Below are 21,735 nucleotides of genomic sequence, written 5' to 3'. Positions count from 1 at the left end.
TTTTATACTGGAATTGATTTCTTTAAAGCAATTTCTAAATATAGCTAGATGTGAAACGTCCTCAATATATATAACAGAATAAATTATAAATTAAATATGCATCATTTAAATGTTTAGACTAGATAAATAACACTTACATGTTTAATCATGCAGCTGTGTATTATTAATACATGCATAAGATTGGCCATCATTTTAAAGCTGTGACACATAACACAAATATTGAACATCGTCAGTGTTAATAATGTTATTACTGAATCGATGATCAATTTATTTATCCATGCACCAAAAGCTTTTCAAAAATGCAATTTAGTAGTTGTAAAAATGCCACATTAAAACCACAAAAACATTAAAATATAAAATTATTTAAATCATTACAGTAACATTAAAATATTTGATAATATATGCATAATTTTACTAGATATAAGTGCTGAATTTAAACTAATACTAGAATAATAAATGGAAAACAAAATAATTGTTTGGTTAGTTTCTCTGTCCACCTTTGATAAACATTTAACCTGTTACTTTGGCAAAGAGGAACAGTGCCATCTAGCGGTAATGTCAGGTACAGACTCACTAGGGAGAAATTTAGATTAACTTTAAAGTACATTAGGCGACCATAAACCTTCAGTGGCTCAAAATTAAAAGTGCAGCAATTAAATTAAGTTGTAACCAGGTCTCCCACACATTTAACCAATTAATCTTCACGTGTTTGTGATTACTGGGCAAGCACTTGTAAAAGTATTTTTTATAGATATTACACCTGCGAAGAGGATTTTTATTTACTAGAGAAAATTTCATGGACATAATAATTTTAACTGCATAATTCTTACGATCCAGAAAATTACAACTGTAACATCCCGTTATTTTCCAGGTTTTCAGTGACGGTAGGAAGCCCATATCCCTGTTGAATTCAGACACTACCTCACCAGTTTTCATTGTGAACAATCAGAAAGACAGAAAAGTAAGACAGGTGTCAAAATTTATTAGATATACTGTTAATTTTTATAATTCAAAAGCTGCAAAAATCACACCGTTGTACATTCACTATTTCCCCTGATTTTCGACGATCAGAAAAACAAACAGTATTGTGTAATTCCCAAGAAAAACAGTAAATTCTCTACATTGATTCATTCATTGCATCTGAAACCTTGCCCACCCACATGACCTGCTATCCTAAAAGTCACGTATGCATACAAATGTAAACCACACATCCTGAAATTCAAGACAGTATTTTGTACACGTATGTAAGTAAACACAGACATCAGTGCACTGATTGTTCAATTATGATTGAGGACATGAAAACATTCTGACTTCCTGCTAACAGAACGCCTTCAGAAGACCCACGACTCTGAGGAGACAGAAAACAGACGCGTTTGGTACACGAGAAATAGTCTGTTAATGAAAAAGCCTAAATGTGAATAAATTAATAGACTTCTTAGCTAGCATGCCGTCAAATCGTGACGTGCTGAAGGACTACGTGAACATTTGTGGACCTTATAATACGGGGAAATGTGTTAAAAGTCTATAAAAAATGTGAGGAGGAAGTCTCGAGCCCCAATCCATACTTAAATCTATCTCAAATGTGCACTATAGGAATCACTCAGAGATTTTGCTAATAATAAGAACAGACATCAGGCACAAGTTTGACTCCAACGGTGCAAACTCCAGTCGCCCAAAGAAACCTAGACCATTAAAATAATTACAAACACACTGGCCATGATAAAAATGAAATCAAATTACATTTTGCCAGTGCTCTCGGTTTGCAACTAGAAAAACTAGGACAAAGAACTGTACATGTGGTGCACTTTAAAAGCTTAAAGTCCTTTTATTATGACAGACAAATCTGAATGAAGATAAAACAGCCGTGAACATCGTGTTCAGCATCAGGAAGGGCTAACGCAAACATCGAATGCTCTTTTTTTGCTGATCTGAGCTGGTGCAGGTCTGTGAGAAATGAAGAGGCCAGAAAGACCCAAACCCTTTTTCTACGTGAAAATTAGATCCTCGCTCGACTCGATAAAGATCAAATGTCATTTAATGCATTTTTAAAAGTTCGTTCTAGGTTGACAGGAGAACGAGAATCTATGCACACATTCAGGTGGATCCCACACCTTTCCGAACATGACATTCCAGACATACACGATTACTGGATAAAGATCTTTAAAACCTATTTTCAAGAGGTTGCACTCACAATAAGCAGCGAACTATTTCAGAGCTAAAATTATTTATATTCGCCATGATGTTCGGGTCTGGAAATCACAGCTTTCCCTGATATTTCCAGGTTTTCCGTAAGCGTGGGAACCCTGGGAGCGTTACAGGTAGATAAGCGATATGAAAGCACTTCACCTGTTTTAAAGCAGCTCTAGAAAAGCAGCAATGGCTCTGGTAATTAGTCTGGAGGTTAACCACGTTCATCTGAAGAGTCCTGAGAGCTTTTTGTCATATGAAGGGGTCTGTCCGAGAACGTGGAGGCCTTCTCGAAAACAGCCACTAACATGCCTGAGCTCATGCAAAGCCCCTGTATTTCCAAGCGTGCAATAGCATAACATCTAGAAAAACAAGATATGACAGGCAGGACTGTGCGGATACAACGAATGCAAATGTAAAAATTAAACGTACAGAAGTGCTTTTATCTGGGGAGAAAGATTGGACAGAATAGATCATGATACAAAAAAAATCTAAACTGATATAACAAACAACAACAAAAATAACAACAACAACAAAAAGTAATTGGTCCAATGCCTGCCAAATTATGATTTTTTTCTGAAACAGAATAACACAATCATACAGCAATACTTTGATTTTCTAAAACCTTACAAATTGGTAATAGTCAGTGTAATAAACCTGCCTGAGATTCTCTACGGTTCAAAAAACAGGCGAAATCTCGTCCAGCGTAAACTGTTTCCGCCCTGAAGCAGGCGTGTCGTTCGGTACTACCGATCATTGTGTCATTCTTCAGTCTGGTGGAGGACAGCGCCCCCATTGGCCGGGATGTTTGGATGCGGTGATGTCTCGTCAAGCGTCGTTGTGGTTGGATTCTTTAGTTTTGTCTTATTGTTCGTGAGCAGCGCTGGTGCCTCGAACCTGACCGGTATTACGAAGCTGAGAAAGAGAGGAAAAACATTACTCTTACGAATGTGGCGTAACTGAACATGACTTAAATACAAATCAACGTGAATTACAGTAAATGTAATTCTTGCATTACACCGTGTCCTAACCCAGGCACGACACAAAGTGAAAAAAATGATTTGCATCTATAAAGCGAGTGATTATACATAATCTGAGGTGTGGTTTTAACCAGGTGCCAACATGATATTTGTTTGGTCACGTCATCATTTTTGCTTTATCTGATATGTACAATTGTCTCAAGTTTAATCAAAGATTGATCACATAGACAAGATTTAAAGCATCCCTCAGTTGTGATTTTGAGTAATGCCTTACGTAAGAAATCTACAGATCAAGGCATGGAGCCTCAAGACGGTTTGTACATGTTTACATAAGTTAACTGTAGATGATTGTGTTAACTGAGGATGAGTTTCAACTATTGTCTGTGATCACAGATGGTTTTGATAAATCTTAACTTGTATTTAACTTTAAACATTCTTTTAATCTGAGTTTTTGTTTTAACCATTCACAGGCGCAAGGCATTTTGTTGGTGCTTGATGTTTATCAGCTGGAGAGCGACATGACTGGACGTTGGAAACGTTGTGCCGTGCCCGGATGCAACACTGGTGAGGAAATACTGTAGTTATTTAACTCTCGCACATGCACGATCGCTCCAATCAAAGAGCGCAGGAACACACATGCAAATTACAAACACACTCTGGAAAAATCAACAAACACAAAAGTGGTGATTAGAAACCAAGAACACAGCAAGAAGAACAAATGGGGCGATGGAGAGAAATGATGGGAAAAAAGATTTGGGCAGAGACGCCTGGAAAGAGCGTCGGAGGAGTCTCATCGCTTCCAGAACGTTCCGCGGCAAAGCCAAGCGCAGGGGGAGGGAGAACAACACGCAAATCTGAAGCGGCTGTGCTCCGACTCTCCGTAGACGCAGAATTCCTCTCGAGAAGAAAGTCTATAAAATGAAGTCCATATAAAGCACAGAAAAGACTCAAGCTACTTTGAAAAAGGTCCAATAAAGCCAAACATGACACATGAAATAAATCCCCCCCCCCCAAAAGAGCAAGACTTTGATTGAGCCACAAATAAGAAAGATTTAGGGAATAAGATTCTGTCATTATTTACTTTTCCTCATATTGTTCCGATCTGAGTTTCCTTCTAATGTGAAACATAAAAGGCAAGGCGACGCCTATGAACCAATGCCATTAACCTGGCACAACGCATATTTGAATATATTTGAAACCGGATACGATTTGAGAGCTGAGAGGGAACAATTTACAAATATTTCGACCTATTCTGCACAAAAGCAAAGCATATGGCTTCAAAAGACAGCACGAATCATCAGGACCGCTGTTATCAACCCTGACAGGCCTTGGTCATAATACTCTTTAGTAAAAACAATGCAAAAACATCTCATGTTCCACAGAGGAAAGTCATATGGGGTTTGGAACGACATGAGGAAAAGCAAATGACAGAATTTTTCAACTATTGCTTTTAAAATGTGAGCGCTCCAAAAAAAGATTCTGTAAACATCACAGCCTGCCTCCATTTTGAGCGACGATCGACAGCCGTTGGCCAGCAGCAGCGAGCGAGCCAGTTTATCCCTGCCCAAAAAAGCTCTTTTACCTTTCAACTGCCGCCTACAACCATTAGATCTATCAGATGAGCCCACTTTAGGGAGCGACTAACACCTGTTTTTAATTTGGGCCGTCGAGGCACTATTTTCCTCTGGCCGGAGTGAATGCTATTGGGCGGTTCAGCCAAGAGTCTGTCTGAAACCACTAACGCTTTAACTCGGGTTACATTCATCCACACGTCAGCCGGGACAAGAAGAACGGCAGAAGTTGGTTAGTTAGTTAGTTGTGGCTAGCTGGAATGGAGACAGTAAAGTGATGGGTTAGTGTGCGAGTGTTAAAAGGAAGAACGGCCACCTCTCCTCCGGCGAGACTTACAAAGTCACTCCACCTGTCACGTGTTACTAAAAGGTTTGGGCTACTCCTCAGCTGCGGTCGTTCCTCGTACGTTGCCTTTCTGACGCATCTAAAACAGAACATGTGGTTAAATGCAACCTGATCACTTACTGGTGTCCACCTGGAAAACATTAAACCAGCCAATAACAGAACAAGGAAAGCATATTTAGATCATTCTCAAAGAAATATTTAGGTCATATTTTAGCCCAAAACCAATAGGAACAAATTCCTGGTGAGAATTATTGGCACCCGTAGCAAAAAGGGGGTGGAAATAATACAAGTATTGTTTATTTTGATCTTTCATTCAAAAAATTCATCCAGCATTTCATTGAGGTAAAATGACAAAAATTGGACACTGTTTTGTGAATAAGGGATGGATTAAATAAACAACGCAGGTTTATTTCCACAGCTTTCTTTCATTATATTTACTCATGGTGCCAATAAATCTGACCAGGTCTGTACCATTTATATAGTGAAGAAAATTATATTTATTATTTGGGTGTGAAATATGACCTGGATATAGCTTATTCAACAGTTGACTACTGTCAGTGCTGAATGGGAGGAAGTGAATGGGTTAACTTTGACATCATCATTAAAAACATTCACTATTTCCATAAAAGGGTTGAAAAAAAAAAATATATATATATACCCTGGAATCTTTATGTCAAGAGCAGCAAAGCCAAAGTAAATGCGATTCATCAAATATTAGTCAAAAACATACTTTCTGCTTGGCAATCGGATAGCAGCAGCTTAAAAAAAACTGTTTTCTAATATAAGTTTTACTGCTTATAGGGCTTGTTCGGCTTTTAAATCTGAAGGCAATAACAGATGTTGATTAACTAGTTTAGAAGAAAGATTTAACTTATAATATGACTGATAGGTTGACGGGTTAGGAATCACTTTATTGGTTTTGGCCAACTGCGGCTGAAGAATAAAAGTAATAAGCTAGCACGCCTGCGGGACCTGGAGGAGAGCGTATTGATCGATATTTCCCAGGCACTGAAGGGTTTGTGGTTTTTTTTGGCTGCGTGCTGAAAACGATCGCAGAGCGTGTCAGAGTTTGGAAGAGCCGCGTGCAGTTGGATCGTCGCATTTACCGAGCAGAGGAAAGAAACCGGGCCAAATGCTATACACTTCAGCTGGGACGCGTTCAACACAAACACCACTGAAAATAGAGAATATGAGAAAGCTGCCAGGAGTGACCGGTGGAAAAACCCACCAATATAACTTAAATCTGTAACCCTTTCTATAATGTCCAGAATTCAGTGTGTTTAGGGCTACGGTCAAATAATGACTCCTGGTGCTAATATCCCAGGTACTAAATGTTTTATTCCACATATAAACGCCTAGCGTTACGCTGTAAAACCCAACCAGATGTTCACTTCAGACTGATGTAAAGGGTTTTCTGTGTCTTCTGTAAATATATTTTAGTGTGGTGCTTTCTCAATTTTCATCTATTAGCACAGTGTCCTGCTGCTGAATTTGAAGCCCACAGTGTACTGAATTACAAAAAAAATTTGCTCAAAAATGCGACCACTTTAAAATGAATATTTGCAAGACTTTAAATGAGTCTAATGAATCAAGTGTAGTTAAAGCTGAAGTGTGCAACTTTTTGATGTCATAAAAGCGTTCTGCTTTAGCCAGTCCTTTTAGAGGTTTTTGTGATTGTTGCGGGCAAAAGTTGTTGATCTTGCGGCACGTTTTCATAAAAAATGCTATGAAATATGCGTGATATTTATGCAGTTTTATTCGATGAAATTGTGGGAACTTGCAAAAACTGCAGTTGGATGAAAAAGAGATAAAAAGTGATTCCCCAAAACCCTGTTCTCATTCAATGATGTCCACGTCGCGTAATTGCATCACTTCGTAACGTTCCCATGGCAACAGGGGGCATGGCTGCGCTTGTGTAAAGTAAATTTAATTTTTTAACTTTCTGCTAAGGTATATGTGACTTTGCTACGAAAATGCGGGTGTGTGAAATCATGCAAGCCCTGCATATTTTGCGTAAGAAACTCTGCAATTTATGCGACGAAAGTGCGGCATATTTGAAAAATGCGCCCCCCCCCATGCATAAATATGCGGACTTTGGCTGATAATGCGTAGAATCATGCGATCGCATAATCGCATTTTTCTGAACAATTTTAATACTTTAAAAAGTTACGTAGCTGAAAAGGGTAAAATATTGTCTAGTTTTAAAATGTATTTTATTATTATTATTCAAGTAGATTTTACAAACTTAAAGCATTACTGCATCGCATACAGCAGCGTGCAAGTTATCGCATATTGCAATAGGGTTAAAAACCACGCAGCTCTACTGTTAAAGGTGCAGTGTGTAATTTTTAGGAGGATCTCTTGACAGAAATGCAATATAATATACAAAACTACATTATCATGGGTGTGTAAAAACCTTTTTATGATGAATCATTATGTTTTCATTGGCTTAGAATAAGATGTTTTATCTACATGCACGAGGGTCCCCTTACGTGGAATTCGGCATTTTGTGCCACCACGTTTCTACAGAAGCCCTTAACGGACAAACATTTTTGTCTCCGACAATGACGTGTTTTTCCGGTGGCGGCTACTGTAGCTTCTCTATGCGTTTCAAAAGCGAGGGGTGAGCAGTGGGCTGAGCCGTTGGTTGCAATTCGCAATCTCACCACTAGATGCTGCTAAAATTTACACACTGCACCTTTAAGTATAAAAAAACACACGGGGATACTTTTTTAAACTGTTAAGTAGGGCTGCAAGACATACGAAAGCCAGCGGGATATCGTAAACACGCACATCGCAATATACACTGTAATAGTTTGCAATAACTGAACAATTTTAATACTTTAAAAAGTTACGTAGCTGAAAAGGGGAAAATGTTGTCTAGTTTTTAAATACATTTTATTATCATTATTCAAGTAGATTTTACAAACTTAAAGCATTACTGTATCGCATACCACATTGTGCAAGTTATCGCATATTGCAATCGGGTTAAATACCGCGCAGCTCTACTGTTAAGTAAAAAAACCAACAACAACAAAAAAAACCACTGACACTTTTTAAAACTGTTAAGTTGGGCTGCAAGATATACGAAAGCCAGCGGGATATCGTAAACACGCACATCGTAACTGAACAATTTTAATACTTAAAAGTTATGTACTTAAAAAGGGTACGTTTCACATCGTAAAACATATGTTCTCCAGTTTTTAAATATATTTTATTATTATTAAATAGATTTTACAATCATAAATCATTACTGTATCGCATAGCGCACAATCCAGCAAGTTATCGCTGATCACAATCGGCTTAAATATCGCGCAGCCCTACTGTTAAGTAAAAAACAAAACAAAAAAACATTGCTGTTTGTGGATGGGTAGAAACAAAGCAATGAAAGAAAATTCGTCAAACATTTTACATCCAATTATTGTACAGACCTCCTCCAGCTCCCTCTGTGTCTTCTCCTCCATCCGGCGGATGTCCTCCATGGTGAGCTCCACCCAGTTGTCAATCCAACAGAAGAGCTGACGGTGGAAGTTGGTGAAGATTCTTTTTTCTTGCTGCAAATACAGAAGATATAGGAGTTCTGTGTATTATCCTGCATTTACTTCATATCTAAAAAATCATAAATACAATTATTATAGTTTGCAGCTTTCTCAATATCAGCCATAAAAAACATATCAGTCAACCGCTACTAACAAATGCAACAGACTCATCGCATGTGAAGGCATTGCAAAGCATTGTGGGACAGGAAAAGATCATGCATTTTTTCTTGCTTGTGGATGAAGTTTTCTACTTTGGTTTGAAGGCCCCACCACTTAAACTTGACGGTGACTAGTTTGTACGCACACATACGAGGGGAGTCTGGTTTAGCCAACAGCTCTTTCTGTTCAGGCACGAAACAAAAAACTTTTTAAAGGGAACAGACGTAAACTGAAGATGTCTGAAGATGCAATAATGGCTCTTACCTTCCAGTCTGGTCCTAAAGGTCCTCTGCCTGTTTTCTCTGAATGAAAGATGGCAGGGTCTTCATTCTGTTTATAGTCCTGGGACACAAAGGAGAACAACAGTGTAAATGAGTCAAGATTCACTGCACGGGTGTGAATTCACTGGCGGCACATCTGTACCCTACAATTTAATCTCTAAAACCTCAACGATCTGTACTGTGAACATATGGTAAGAGGGATTAACCCAAACCAGGTCTGATCCACTTATGTCATTAAAGAAACGATGTGAAAATGTGGTCCAGGCCTAACAACAACAACAACAGCAGACACTTAAATGCCCAACTGCACTGAAAAGGGTCACCCAAAAAATCAAGAGTGGGCGTTTAACACTTTTCATTGATACGCCCGTTCTAGTCAACACACTACGGCACTAAACTGTATTTATGCTCCCGGCACACTGCCAAAATGAGGTCACATGGAAACACGGGAGAAGAGCATTTGGATTTATTCAAAGCAGCTGATGTCTGACACAGTGTGCTTGTCATCTGGTGGACGGTACCACTCTGTTTGATCTCGAGGATCAAGTTTTCATGCAGAGACAACCATAATGGACCCTCTTAACCAGAAGAAAGAGAGAACGTCTGGAACGATTAAGGAAAGCAGGGGTTCGGAGTATCCCCGTTTAGATATTTTCGGCACTGGTAGCAGACGTACCCGAGATAAAAGCCTTCTGGAGAAACTAGCGAGCCACAAGTAATGTATGGTGAGAAGTTCAACGGTTCACATAAACTACTGTCATGTCATTTACCCTAATCTAGTATTAAACACAACACGGCTTGCAAAATATGCAATATAATAAACAAATTGCATCTGTGCATGCTTTTTGGGCCAATATTACCGAAGGAATTGCCAACAGGCTTTAAATGTATTAACTGTTAAATAGTCATTTCCATCACTAGCAAAGTATAGGCTTCACACCCCAGTAGTATCCTTACACGACAAACCGACTAAACCAAATTTAGAGGGCAAATAGACTTGGTCACAACCAGAAGCTCTAATGCGAACAAGCCCTTAACTATTTGCATCAGACGACCGAGTTAAGCAAATTAAAATAAGGAAAGGGAAAACATCAGCAGTTTATTTAAGATCACTGCATGACTAGGGCTGCACAACTATTAATTGCGACTAATCGTTCGCACAATAAAAGATTTTGTTTACATCACATGTAACATATAATTTTCAGAACAAATATATTTTTATTTTAAGTATTCATAAGTAATTATAAATATAAAAATTAGGGCTGTCAATAGATTAAAAAAATTAATCTAGATTAATCGCATGATTTCATGAGTTAACTGCGATTAATCGCAAATTAATCACACTTTTTATCCATTCTAAATTTACCCTAATTTAACACTTTTCAGGTTTTTAATATTCTAATCATATATACATATATAGATGCTTTATGCAAATGTATGTTAACAACAGCCTGTTTACATTTTAACAGAATCACCAGCCATTGTTTTGTATATGAATTTTCCTTTCAGAAGATTTTTCTTTCTCCATTTTTGTTTGCTGCTGCATCATTTGTGACCTGTGCAGGCAAGTTGAGTCGGAATTAGCAAATTTAAAATTATTTGAATGTCATATTTTGACATTCTCTATTAAAACATAGAACAATGCATGATTTGTTGAAATATAACAAAATATGACAGAACTACACGTGTTTGAAGTTGAAAGAGTCAAATTACCACAAAAATTTCCACATCCATACATTATATTACCACATCAATACCTTAAAATCACTGGTACAACTAATAGATTTAGCACACACAAAGCAAAAACATCATCAATGTATGTTCAACTTTTTTTCCTTTTGTTTGATTGACATTGAGACAGACTGCTTAAAATCTAAGTGATCTAATATAATGTTACACATCAGATATTTTTACCCAACAGTTAACCAAACATTTACTTAAAACATAACAGATTATAGAGCCTACCTGCGTGAATTCTTATCAAAACAGATATTTGTAAAACTGTAATTTTGTGTAGATGTCTATATATCCGGGTCTCGCACTCGCGCGTCTGTGTGCACGCGCTTCAGATATCAGTCAGTCAGCGTGAGGGGATCGCTTTTGAGTCTGTCTTGTCGCTCTTAATAACTCTTTAACATTAATCAGGTACCGAACTTTATCTCTCTTAATGACTCTTTTAACATCAAGCAAGTCCTGCAGTCTATTTTCTAAGTCATGCATAAAAGCGAAACCAAAATGAATTGAGACGCATTTTTGTATTAGATTAAGCATTAGGAGGACGGTAACGTTCCACCTCTCAGACGTATAAATAAAGATCATATCAGATGTCCAACGAGCATTTAGAGCATTGGATTTGGTAGACGATTTGCTTAATGTTCTTATTTCTATGAAAACCTTTTACTCATTTAGAGAGAGTCACATTTGTCTGCGTCTCTGTTCATTCAACTATGGGCTGGACCAAGGGTCAAACAGAAATTGCGCGTTGCGTTAATCTCCGTTAAAAAAATTAGTGGCGTTAAAATGAATTTGCGTTAACGCGTTATTAACGCGTTAATTTTGACAGCCCTAATAAAAATGTATATACATGCATGCATGTGTGTGTGTACTTGTATAGATTAGTCGCGATTAATCGTTATGCAGCACTATGTATGACCAGTATAGATTTTGAGATAAAAGCTCAAGATGTACTTTTAGTAAACAGTGAAGGACAAAGTCACCTTGAGGTCACAAATCTAAGCACTTCTATTGGCTGATGTAATGTAAAGTACAGAGAACTCACTCCAGGTTCAACTTGAGAGCGATCGGCTATATCAATGTGCACAACCTCCACAGTTTTCCAGGTGGTGGGATCCAGCTCGTGTACCTGACCACAAAATAACAAATCATATGAAAACACACAGGTGATTTAAGCATGCGGTTACAGATGCATTCAAAACATCTCGATCAAATGACAACCAAAACAACATCGTACTCACGTTCTCTAATGAGCCCAAGTCAGGTTTGTGCCATGTTTCGATTTTAATCATAAAGTCATCTTTCATGTACTCGTTCTGGGGAAAGGAGAGAGAGAGTGATGTTTACATTCATGAAACAGGGCTTCATCACAAACAGGAAAAATGACTTCACTCTGTTGACCTTCAGCACATGTAATGCACAAACATCAGATCTCTTCAGAGCTCCAAACCACATGTTTTTAAACTGGCAGTAATACTGATGGGAACATAGTCCTACAAGACAGGAAGTAAACTTGATGTAGTCCAAGATCGGAGTAAAATGGTTTATTTATGGTGGTTCATGTGGACAAAAACCAACGCAAGTTTGGTTTTACTATAAGCAACAGATACGGTGTTCAAAATTAAAGTATTTAGACACTCATAGAGAAACATGTTTGTCTACTACACCTGTGGTCATTCTTCATACTAAAAATCCACATTTATACCAGCCTGATTTTAAATGTCTCAGTAAGTAAGAACACTTTCAGCATCACTAGTTATGAAACGACAGAGATTTTAATTGTGACCCAAGTGTCCAAATACTTTATAGGGTTTACTAGCTACACTTCTGGCATCAACAAAGCCTCATTTAAAGGGGTCATGACATTAGGAATCGATTTAGCTTTGATCTATTTAGAGATGCAACAACTAATCGAATAGTTGATAACATTCGATAACAACAATATCGGGCACCCACTAGCGTTCAGTTACTAAACTTTAGTCAGCGCAGCAACTCAAATACGCTTAATCTTTAATTCTCTTTAAAAGAGTAAAAACGTTGCTGTGTTTGTACACACTAGCTGAGAACGATATATCTGTCTTTGCTAGTGATTCATTTATATGCTATCTTTAGTGGTAAAAACTTTTATCGTTGTGCTTGTGAGATTGTTAAGGTGTCTGTGACATGAATAAACCCACAATGTGCTTAAAAAGACTATTTGTAGTGAAACTGCTTAGTAGCTGCATCATGTAGGCTGTCAATCATAGAAGTGGGCGGGACACCGAGCCAGGCCCAACGCTCTTAAATGGGAAACACACAAATCGGACTGTTGCAATGAAAAACAGGGTAGGAAAGGTCATAAATTACTTCAATTTGTATGTTTTTCAGCAAAGTACACCTTAGAGAACATAACACAATAATAAAAAAAAAACATGTCATGACCCCTTTAAATGGATAAACTGCAGGCATAACACAGTAAACAGTCGTGCAGTGATTGTTTAGTGTACACTAGTCATAATGACAACACAGGGACAGCTAGGGTTTGTACTTACAGTGACAACTGAAGAGATATGGAGCAGCATGCAAAAATAAAAGAGAAAAATAATCAGGTGACACAGAAAACATTCCTATTGAACACATCAAAACAGACCAATACAAACGGCTTAAGGTTATAACTCTTGAACCATATTCTCATACACAAGTACTTGAACACAAATGATTCTGGATACACAAGCTCAATTTCACACCTTGTTGCGTCAAAACGTAATTCACACTAATTATACACAATGAAATATGAGTACTGTCATAGTTTTTAAGGGATTTAAGGTCACTTCATTGTGACTTTAAGAAATGAGGTTTAATCTATGAACGCATGTTAAAGGGGACATATCATGAAAATCTGACTTTTCCATGTTAAAGTTTCCATGCTATAATTTGGGTATCCAGTGGTTCTATCAACCTAGAAAATGTGAAAAAGATCAACCCAGTAACTTAGTTTTGATAAACCATTCTCTGCAAGCATGTGAAAAAAATAGGTCACTGAAATGTGACTCCCCTTGTGATGTCAGAAGGGGATCTTATTAAAATAATACCGCCCCTTAATCTGCACCATCCAACCACAGCACTGCCATTTAGTGCAGAGAAAGAGCGAGAGAAATAAAATAATTGACAGCACAATTGAGTTTCAATTTCAACAAACCATCATTATGGTGATCAGTGTTTGCATTATCAGCTCATATGCATTTTAAAGGAAACATCCAAAACAGCACATTTTTGCTCAGAACTACGAAGTGGCAATATTAATACGCTATAGTACATTACTATATGGTATTTTGAGCTAAAACTTTACATACGTACTACGTAATACGTTGTGAAATGTCCTCTTTAAATAAAGTCATTTGCATCAGAGTACTTGCAGAGAGTATGTTTCTACTGTAACGCTTCACAAAAAGACAAACAAATGTCACAAAAAAACCTCACAGTTGTGTACACGTACAAGTAAAATGTGTCAATATGTAATGCATTAATATTGTCTGATGCACACTTAACAAAACATAATGGATTGTAAGATATTGAGCGTGACCGTGATTCACTTACTAGTACGGCAGTATGGATAAGCATTCCAGGCTTTTTCATGGAAAACTAAAGCCCCCTCTGGTGCGATCATCTTCACAAAACCTGGAACTTTACTGAACAAACACAAAACATCAAAGCGCTAAAGCAAAACTAAAGAAAAAGTCAAATCCAACATCAAATCACTTTACAAATATATCAATTACAAAACATTATATTAATAATCTTATAGACTGTATCCAGGGCTGACACAAAGATTAAATAATCGTCTCATCGCCATTGTTTGACCTCATCGTGATGATTTCAGATCACCGCAATGATTGCATTTCTCTCTAAAAAACACAAGGGGGGGCTGCAGCGCCTGTATAAACAAGACAGGATCTAAGGCGCTCCTTGACTGACAGTGTAACAAGATACACTGCATAGCCATTTAATACAATGGAAAATAAGCATTTAAAGAAATGCTGCAAAACAGTATGAATTGCCAGGTAAAACAATTTCAAATGTAGAGATTTTTTTCAGCTTTTGAAAATATAAGTCAAATTTCATAATCGTGACAGCCCTTACTGTATCTCATGATAAAGAACTGTTTTACAGTACTAGCAAAGTGAACCCATGCAGAATAAACAACAGCCCGCCTTTACTCGCTTACCTCTTTAAGTGGTAGATTTTGTGCGTGTATTGTCCCTTTTCGCCATCTTTCTCATACGGTTCGTTCTTCAGCACTTCGATGCCCTCACCACCGCCCGTCTCATTCTTACTGGCTTCAGCCACAGAAAACAGCTGGCCCACTTGATACTGCAGAAAAGATGAGATATGTTTCATGGCAGCTCAGATCTTAGACGTTTGTATATCAAAAGCAACCTTAAAGAAACAGCTCACCCAAAAATGAAAATTAGCACACCAAGCAAGCTATCATTGGTTCTATCATAACAGCTTGTTTGCATAATCGTTTCATAAAAATGCAGCAGTTTAGAAAAGTAACGGCGCCTGTCATTGATGATCTGCACAATTTGATGTATAATTCACCTTTGCAGCATACATGAGTTACACACTGATGTTTAATACAATGTTCAGTTTTCATGGCCTAAATAAGAGCGATAATGATGATTGCCATCAGCAACTACCACTAATAATAGCATAGCCTACTTTTCACAATCCAAGGAAGTCATGACAGATAAAATCTACTCATGTCCAACATTATTTCATTATTGCACTGCAAATTCCAACAGATCATATACTTGTGCCTCTAAAATGTCACGTTGGCCAATAGTTAGTATCCCAGACATGGATACGAGACCCTATAGATGTATTAAAAAAAAATGCAGTGAAGTCTCTTGGGTATTTAACAGATCTTGTGTAATTACATTACGTCCCCTCCAGCACTTCAGATATTAAGACAAAGCTTTGCATTGTGTGACTGATTAAAGCCTTAGAGGCCTTTACAGCTAAGATTTATAAAAGGCAAATAGGAAACAGCGGTATGTATGTATGAACAGTTAATCTAGCCTTTGAAGAAGATAATTATAGTTTAACAGGCAAATTCATTAAGATATTTAGGGTAAATTTACACCGGGACAAATCAGGCTTTTTATTCACCTCCTTACATGCGACAGTTTTTGAATGACATGAAGAATTAATATATTTTCAATCCAGATTTGACTTTGATTCATGGCAAAGTGACATCAAATGTAACCCAGGACTACGTATCTAATTTAACTTACGTGATGAACTGATGTACATTAGCTCTCAATTTAATGTTAAATGCTAATGCACAGACATACATACATAGCTGAAAAACAGTCTGACTGACAGCTGCCAAAAAAGCTCTCCAATAGTAGCGTGTGTGTTGTGTACTACGAATGAACCACAGCCACGAAGCAAAATATCAAGCGATGCCAATCAAGTAAACATCAATGCTGCATGAGATTCAAACGTTCCCCGAGGGCAAACATGTTCAACACGCAGAGGATGAGGTCTCTGATCAAACCCAACCTGCGCCAAAATATTTTATCCGATGCTGGAACGTCAGAGAAACATCATGTTAAAAAAACAGCTGTCTGATAGTGAAACTGAGATTCGCAAAAAAGAAAGTTAAGAGTCAGTGAGTCAACAATGTGACACTGTGCATTTGCATTCAAATATTAACTTGTTAGGACAGGTGGAGGTATCTAGGTAATCAAAAAACAGTACTTACTTCTTCCACCGAGCAGGGTAAAACCACCCGACTGTAAAAAGAGAAGAAACAAAATTGTAACACACATTAAAACTTCACATTTAAGACTATATTACCAACCACGGCAATATTTATCAAAAAGATGATAAAAATGTAATGCAAAAAAATCAAATCTGTGAAATATAACAGTGTAGCTGTAAACCAATATTTGATCAGGTTATTGTTTGGGAAATAATCTGATATTTATATTCACAAGGAATACATTAAAATGATCAAGAATTAAATAAATAAAACATATTTACATATGAATCTAGTTTAATATGAATATAGTTTTTTCCTAGTTTGTTTTTCCTAGTGATGGCTGGTGACTTTTCTCTTTCAAAATATGTGTTTGGAGTGTCATGTGTGTAGCTCGTCGTGTCAAAATATGTGTTCGTTGCATCATGTGAACCATGTGCATCATCCGTCGTGTCAAAATTATTTATGATAAAAGAGATGCTCACGTTTACAAAATACAAGTAGGGGTGGCACGGTTCACAAAACCCCCCCGGTTCGGTTCCTATCTCGGTTTTATGGTCACGGTTCTCAGTTTAGTACGGTTCTTGTTGCTATTTTTTATTTTATTTTTTTAACACTCCAGAAATGTATTATCTTATTAATGTATTAATTATCCATAATTTAGAATAGAGTATTGAAAAGTTATATCAGGTAATCATGCACAAACTGAATTTGACTAAGCACAATATTGGGACCATCTCTGAGGAAAGCCAGGCGAGATTTTGATACAGCAAGAGGGAAGACATTGATGATTTCAACATGCTTTTCATTTATTTGGCAAAAATATAGACTGTGTATTTCCATCTACATGAACTTATGTGCCTTTTTAGCACACAAAGATAACTTGCATTTATCAAACTGCCAACTTCAGAGTAGCTCTTAGATTAATCACTGAGAGGCTGCTTAAATACTGCAGAGAGTATATGTGGACGAGAGAGAAACATAACGTTTACACCTGTAATATTTAAATCCGTCTCTTTTGTCCACTTTTGACCACTTCTGTCCTGATTACCTTGAGGGGCAATTTATGAAACAAGATCGCGCAACTTTCACATGCTAACAAAATGAAGCTATGTGTAAATCAGCCGCTTTCGTTTTATCAATGAAAAGCTAAAAATAGCGCTGTTCACCGTATGTTTCCGGCAGAAGTCAGAAAAGACGTAAAACAATTGTGTTCAGTACCTCAGATTAGATAAATGGGTGGAGAAAAGGCTGTCGCGTGTGGCTGTTCGAACACATTTAACCCATAGACTGCAGTTCTATCTATTGATTTATTTCCGCTGTCATCATAGGTAACGTTAACATGAAAAAAAAAATGTTTCCACACACCAAACTTATACGCCGCTGGCGCATCCTCCAACTCCGGGCAGTCTTCCTTCCCACTTGCCATTTCTACACGTAATGCATGACCTGCAGCACTCACTCTCCACTTCAGTCACCTCTTCTTTCGCGCGATTCGCAAAATAAAAACACGCTATCTGAGGTCACAAACAGGGCACGAGGCTACATACATTGCGCATGCCATGAACGGTCGAACCGTGCGACGCACAAGCTCCGAACCGAGACAAGCGAACCGAACAGTTCGGATTTTTTCATGAACCGTGCCACCCCTACTCACAAGACACTCAATTAACAATAAACTCTAATTACACATGATATTCAGCATCTGTAAAAACGTATTTAGTATCTGGCAAAGGTGAGCGTCTCTTTTAACGCTTATTTTGACAAGCAGCATGATGCACATGATTCACATGACGCACTGAACACATATTTTGAAATGACGAAGCACCGCGCGAATTGACATTGCCGCGGGAAACGCGCGAGTTGAAAAATCTGAACTTCTGCAGATTTCCGCGCCGTGTTAACCAATCAGGACCTTGCTGTAGTAGTGACGTGATTACAGGAAGCGAGCGGAGTAGCGGAGTCGCAGAGGCCCCTCCCATGACACAAATTTCCGCGTGAAATGCAATAGGCTTATAATGCTTTAAATGCAATAAACATTTTGTTGACATATCAATCCACTGGAGTCCTTTTTCTGATGATGGATGGGCTACACTCATTTGGCCACTAATCAACGGCATTACAAAGCTAGCAAGTGGTCAGTTTATCATTTAATATGACTCTAAACGTGTTCGGCTGAAGAATGGAAGTCATATACACCTAGGTTGGCGTAAAGGTGACTAATTAAGTGCTAACATTTATTTCTGCGTGTACTATGCATTTTTAAGTCAGAAGCTGTGTTCGTCTTAAACATCTTTCTCTGTCTCGGCTATAACTCATTTCCATTCCTCGATGAAGACAGCAGCAGTGTATGTTTTAACGTTTAGCTGTCAATTAAAGTACTTTTATAAATGTTTGCAATTTCTTTATTGTTTATTAGATTTTTCTCACCTGCTTTTTGCTGATCCGAAAAATAATCTGATCTGTGCCTCAAAAACTGTAATGTGATCCGAACTGTGAGTTTTTTTTATCCGTCACACACCCCTAGTAAAGTTAGCACACAGTGATAGCCATAAATGCAATTGTACTAATAATTGGCATAATAATTTATTTCGGTGTTTCGGTTTCGGTTTTTCGGCCTTGGTTTCCTTTTTTCGGTTTCGGCCAAGAATTTTCATTTCGGTGCATCACTAAATTAAAGTACAATGAAAAATATCACCACCAGTCACTATGATCGGCCTATAAACACAATAACCTGGTTTCACAGACAAGGCTTAGCTAAAGCCAGAACTAAGGCCTTAGTTAAATTAGGCTTTAAGCATCTTTTATAAACATGCCTTAAAAAAGGATGTTTACGGTGTGACAAATCAATGGCACTGGTATATTTTAAGATCTGTCAGTGCAAGTTATTTTCAGCTGGGACAACTAAATGTGTGTTTTATTCTAGGACTAGCCTTAAGCCTTGTTTGTGAAACTGGGGAAATATGACAGCCTGGCTAGTGGAGCCACTGGTAGTGGAGGACTCGTATGGGATTTTTATTGGCTGATGCTAAAAAAGTATCTAGAGAGTGGGCGATATATACATGACATAATTACAGTACAATCTGACGACATTAAAAGATCACATTAACGTCAAGTGAAGAGTCATCAGCTAATGCAATATCAAAGTGGTGAAATACCGTTTCCACCTATCCTCACAGGAAGACAGGCGCTGTTTTTTTGAATTACTCAACACTGAAACTCCCCAGAAAACCTCAAGAGCTTGAAATGCTCTTTAAACCGCAATGTGACTCAGACATTATGAGGATGTGTACATTGTTAACAGTGTTACTCTACCAAGTTTACTCTGTCATGGATACCACTCAGAACACTAGTAGTTAACCCTGCATATAGTCGCTATGACAACACATGCACACTTGTTGCATTTCTGCTGATAGGATAGTGAAGTTACTCAGAATGCACTAGAGTACTTTCATTTGCATCCTCTAACAAAACTATAAGGTCAGATACTTCAAATATTCAAGGGCTGCATACCGATTAATCACAACTAATCATTTGCAAAATAAACGTTTTTTACATCATATGTGTGTGTGTACTGTGTATAATAATTATGCATATATAAACACACAGATGCAAGTATATATATTTAATATAATTGTATACACAATACATTATTATTATTATACACAGTACATGCACACATATTACTTGTAGTCGCGATTAATCGTTTTGCAGCCCTAAAATAAACCTTACTGGAAAATGTGGATTATACAAGACAATCTGAAAAACATGCCTAATTTATCTTCAACTTAGATGTTTTCATTCATGTCATGACTCATATATCCTAGTGTACAGATGACAGCCTTACTAGATAACCACATCTCAGGAGAATAGAAAGACAACACCTGACAGGACACAAGATTCGGGTGTAAATAAATTATTGCAGGCCTTGGCATTAACCATTTAAGTTACCTTTTAAGTTTAAGTCCAAGTTGGTTTCAGTGAATGTACAAAATAGGCTAAAATGTCTATAAATAGCAAACTTACCATAAGTAAATATAATTAGCTTAAATGGTTAATAGGGCGAACCTTCGTTTGATGTTAAAGCAGACGATCATTTATAACTGGTTAACCATCATTAAACGCTTTAGCAGGCTAAGTTTTCAATCATTCGTATGGACAACCTGAAAAATCAACATGTTAAAATCCCCATATGGAAATGAAGAGAGCGAAAGTGTATTCAGAGACTACAACAACTAACTTATCTGTACGAGTTGCTACACAAACAAGATATTCAGACAGTCCAACTGTGGTAGACTTTAAGACATTAACACACACACAAAAAATTGTAAACTCTGATCCGATCAATAGTTGCCAAACTTTCAAGCGGTTTTACTGTCAAAAGCGTTAGCATAACATACTCCAAAAGGCTATTTTTGACACCATCTCACATTTTTGGTGATGACGAACATGTTCGCGTTCAAGCGTGTTACTTTTTGCGACAATAAACTGCGTGAAAAAATAAATGTGTTATCCACAGTCTGAGGTAACCACCAGATTGGGTGTCGTTTAATCTTGACGGCTAAACGGCTATGCTAGCACGAGTACATTGAAACTGAATGGAGAAGGTTAGCTTAGCGTGCTAATGCTAAAGCTGGGCCTCGAGCGCGAGCCGGTGTCTCGCGAACTTCCCGGCAGCGAGTCCACTCTCGCGCGTTCTCTTTCATCCACAAAATAAAAAACGAAACAATTCAATAAAGTGTGAAAACGTTAACAGTGTGAAAAACATATTTAAAGATTATACAATTATTAAAAAATATATCTATACACTTGAACTTACTATTCCTTGATGAGCACCATCTTCTTTCTACCGGTAAGGGCTGCGTGCGGGCCTGCTGACGTCACGGGTTACGTCTCAAGGCACTTGGTGACGCCCTCTACAGCCTGTGATTTGTTTCAATCCTACATTAAAAACTGATAATGGCCAGCTTATAGTTTATTCTGTACCAAATATGTGTGTTTACAAAAAAAAGCTGCACAGCTGTAAAGTTTGCAATAAAAAAAAACATTTTCACGAGGAGTTTATTTATGCAATTGATTTTACCAATTTACTGTGGTAGTACCATAGTAATGGTGTCATTGCACTTTGACATACATTACAAGTGTCCTACAAGTATTCTTGTATCCTACTAATACAGGAACAGCACCAAAAA

General features: G+C 37.6%; 1 protein-coding gene and 1 long non-coding RNA gene across 5 annotated transcripts in view; one reads left to right on the top strand and one right to left on the bottom strand.

Moving 5' to 3' along the window:
* The window catches only part of LOC129446461 (uncharacterized), a 51,612-nt gene that overhangs the window by 5,873 nt on the left and 24,004 nt on the right, over positions 1-21,735 (top strand). For all 3 annotated transcript variants that reach the window (XR_012372656.1, XR_012372657.1, XR_008645190.2), the window contains exon 2: positions 3,638-3,731. This is a non-coding gene — a long non-coding RNA (uncharacterized lncRNA). The remainder of the gene's footprint in view (positions 1-3,637; positions 3,732-21,735) is intronic.
* pitpnb (phosphatidylinositol transfer protein, beta) lies at positions 963-21,485 on the bottom strand. Of its 2 annotated transcripts, XM_073874587.1 has the most exons (12): positions 21,363-21,485; positions 16,547-16,577; positions 15,002-15,147; positions 14,374-14,465; positions 13,329-13,336; positions 12,039-12,113; positions 11,843-11,926; positions 9,047-9,124; positions 8,843-8,964; positions 8,516-8,627; positions 5,076-5,163; positions 963-3,102 (listed from the first exon to the last, which is right to left on the bottom strand). In XM_073874587.1, exons 1-11 carry the CDS (start codon positions 21,380-21,382, stop codon positions 5,116-5,118), a joined length of 816 nt encoding a protein of 271 aa, XP_073730688.1. In that variant the 5' UTR covers positions 21,383-21,485; the 3' UTR covers positions 963-3,102; positions 5,076-5,115. The 2 variants fall into 2 exon arrangements, with proteins under 2 accessions (XP_073730688.1, XP_073730687.1); XM_073874586.1 differs by lacking the exon at positions 5,076-5,163.

This window comes from Misgurnus anguillicaudatus, chromosome 12, assembly GCF_027580225.2.
Source record: "Misgurnus anguillicaudatus chromosome 12, ASM2758022v2, whole genome shotgun sequence".
NCBI lineage: Eukaryota > Metazoa > Chordata > Actinopteri > Cypriniformes > Cobitidae > Misgurnus > Misgurnus anguillicaudatus.
The sequence above is the reverse complement of the archived record's forward strand: the minus strand, read 5'-3'. Positions and strand labels throughout refer to the sequence as shown.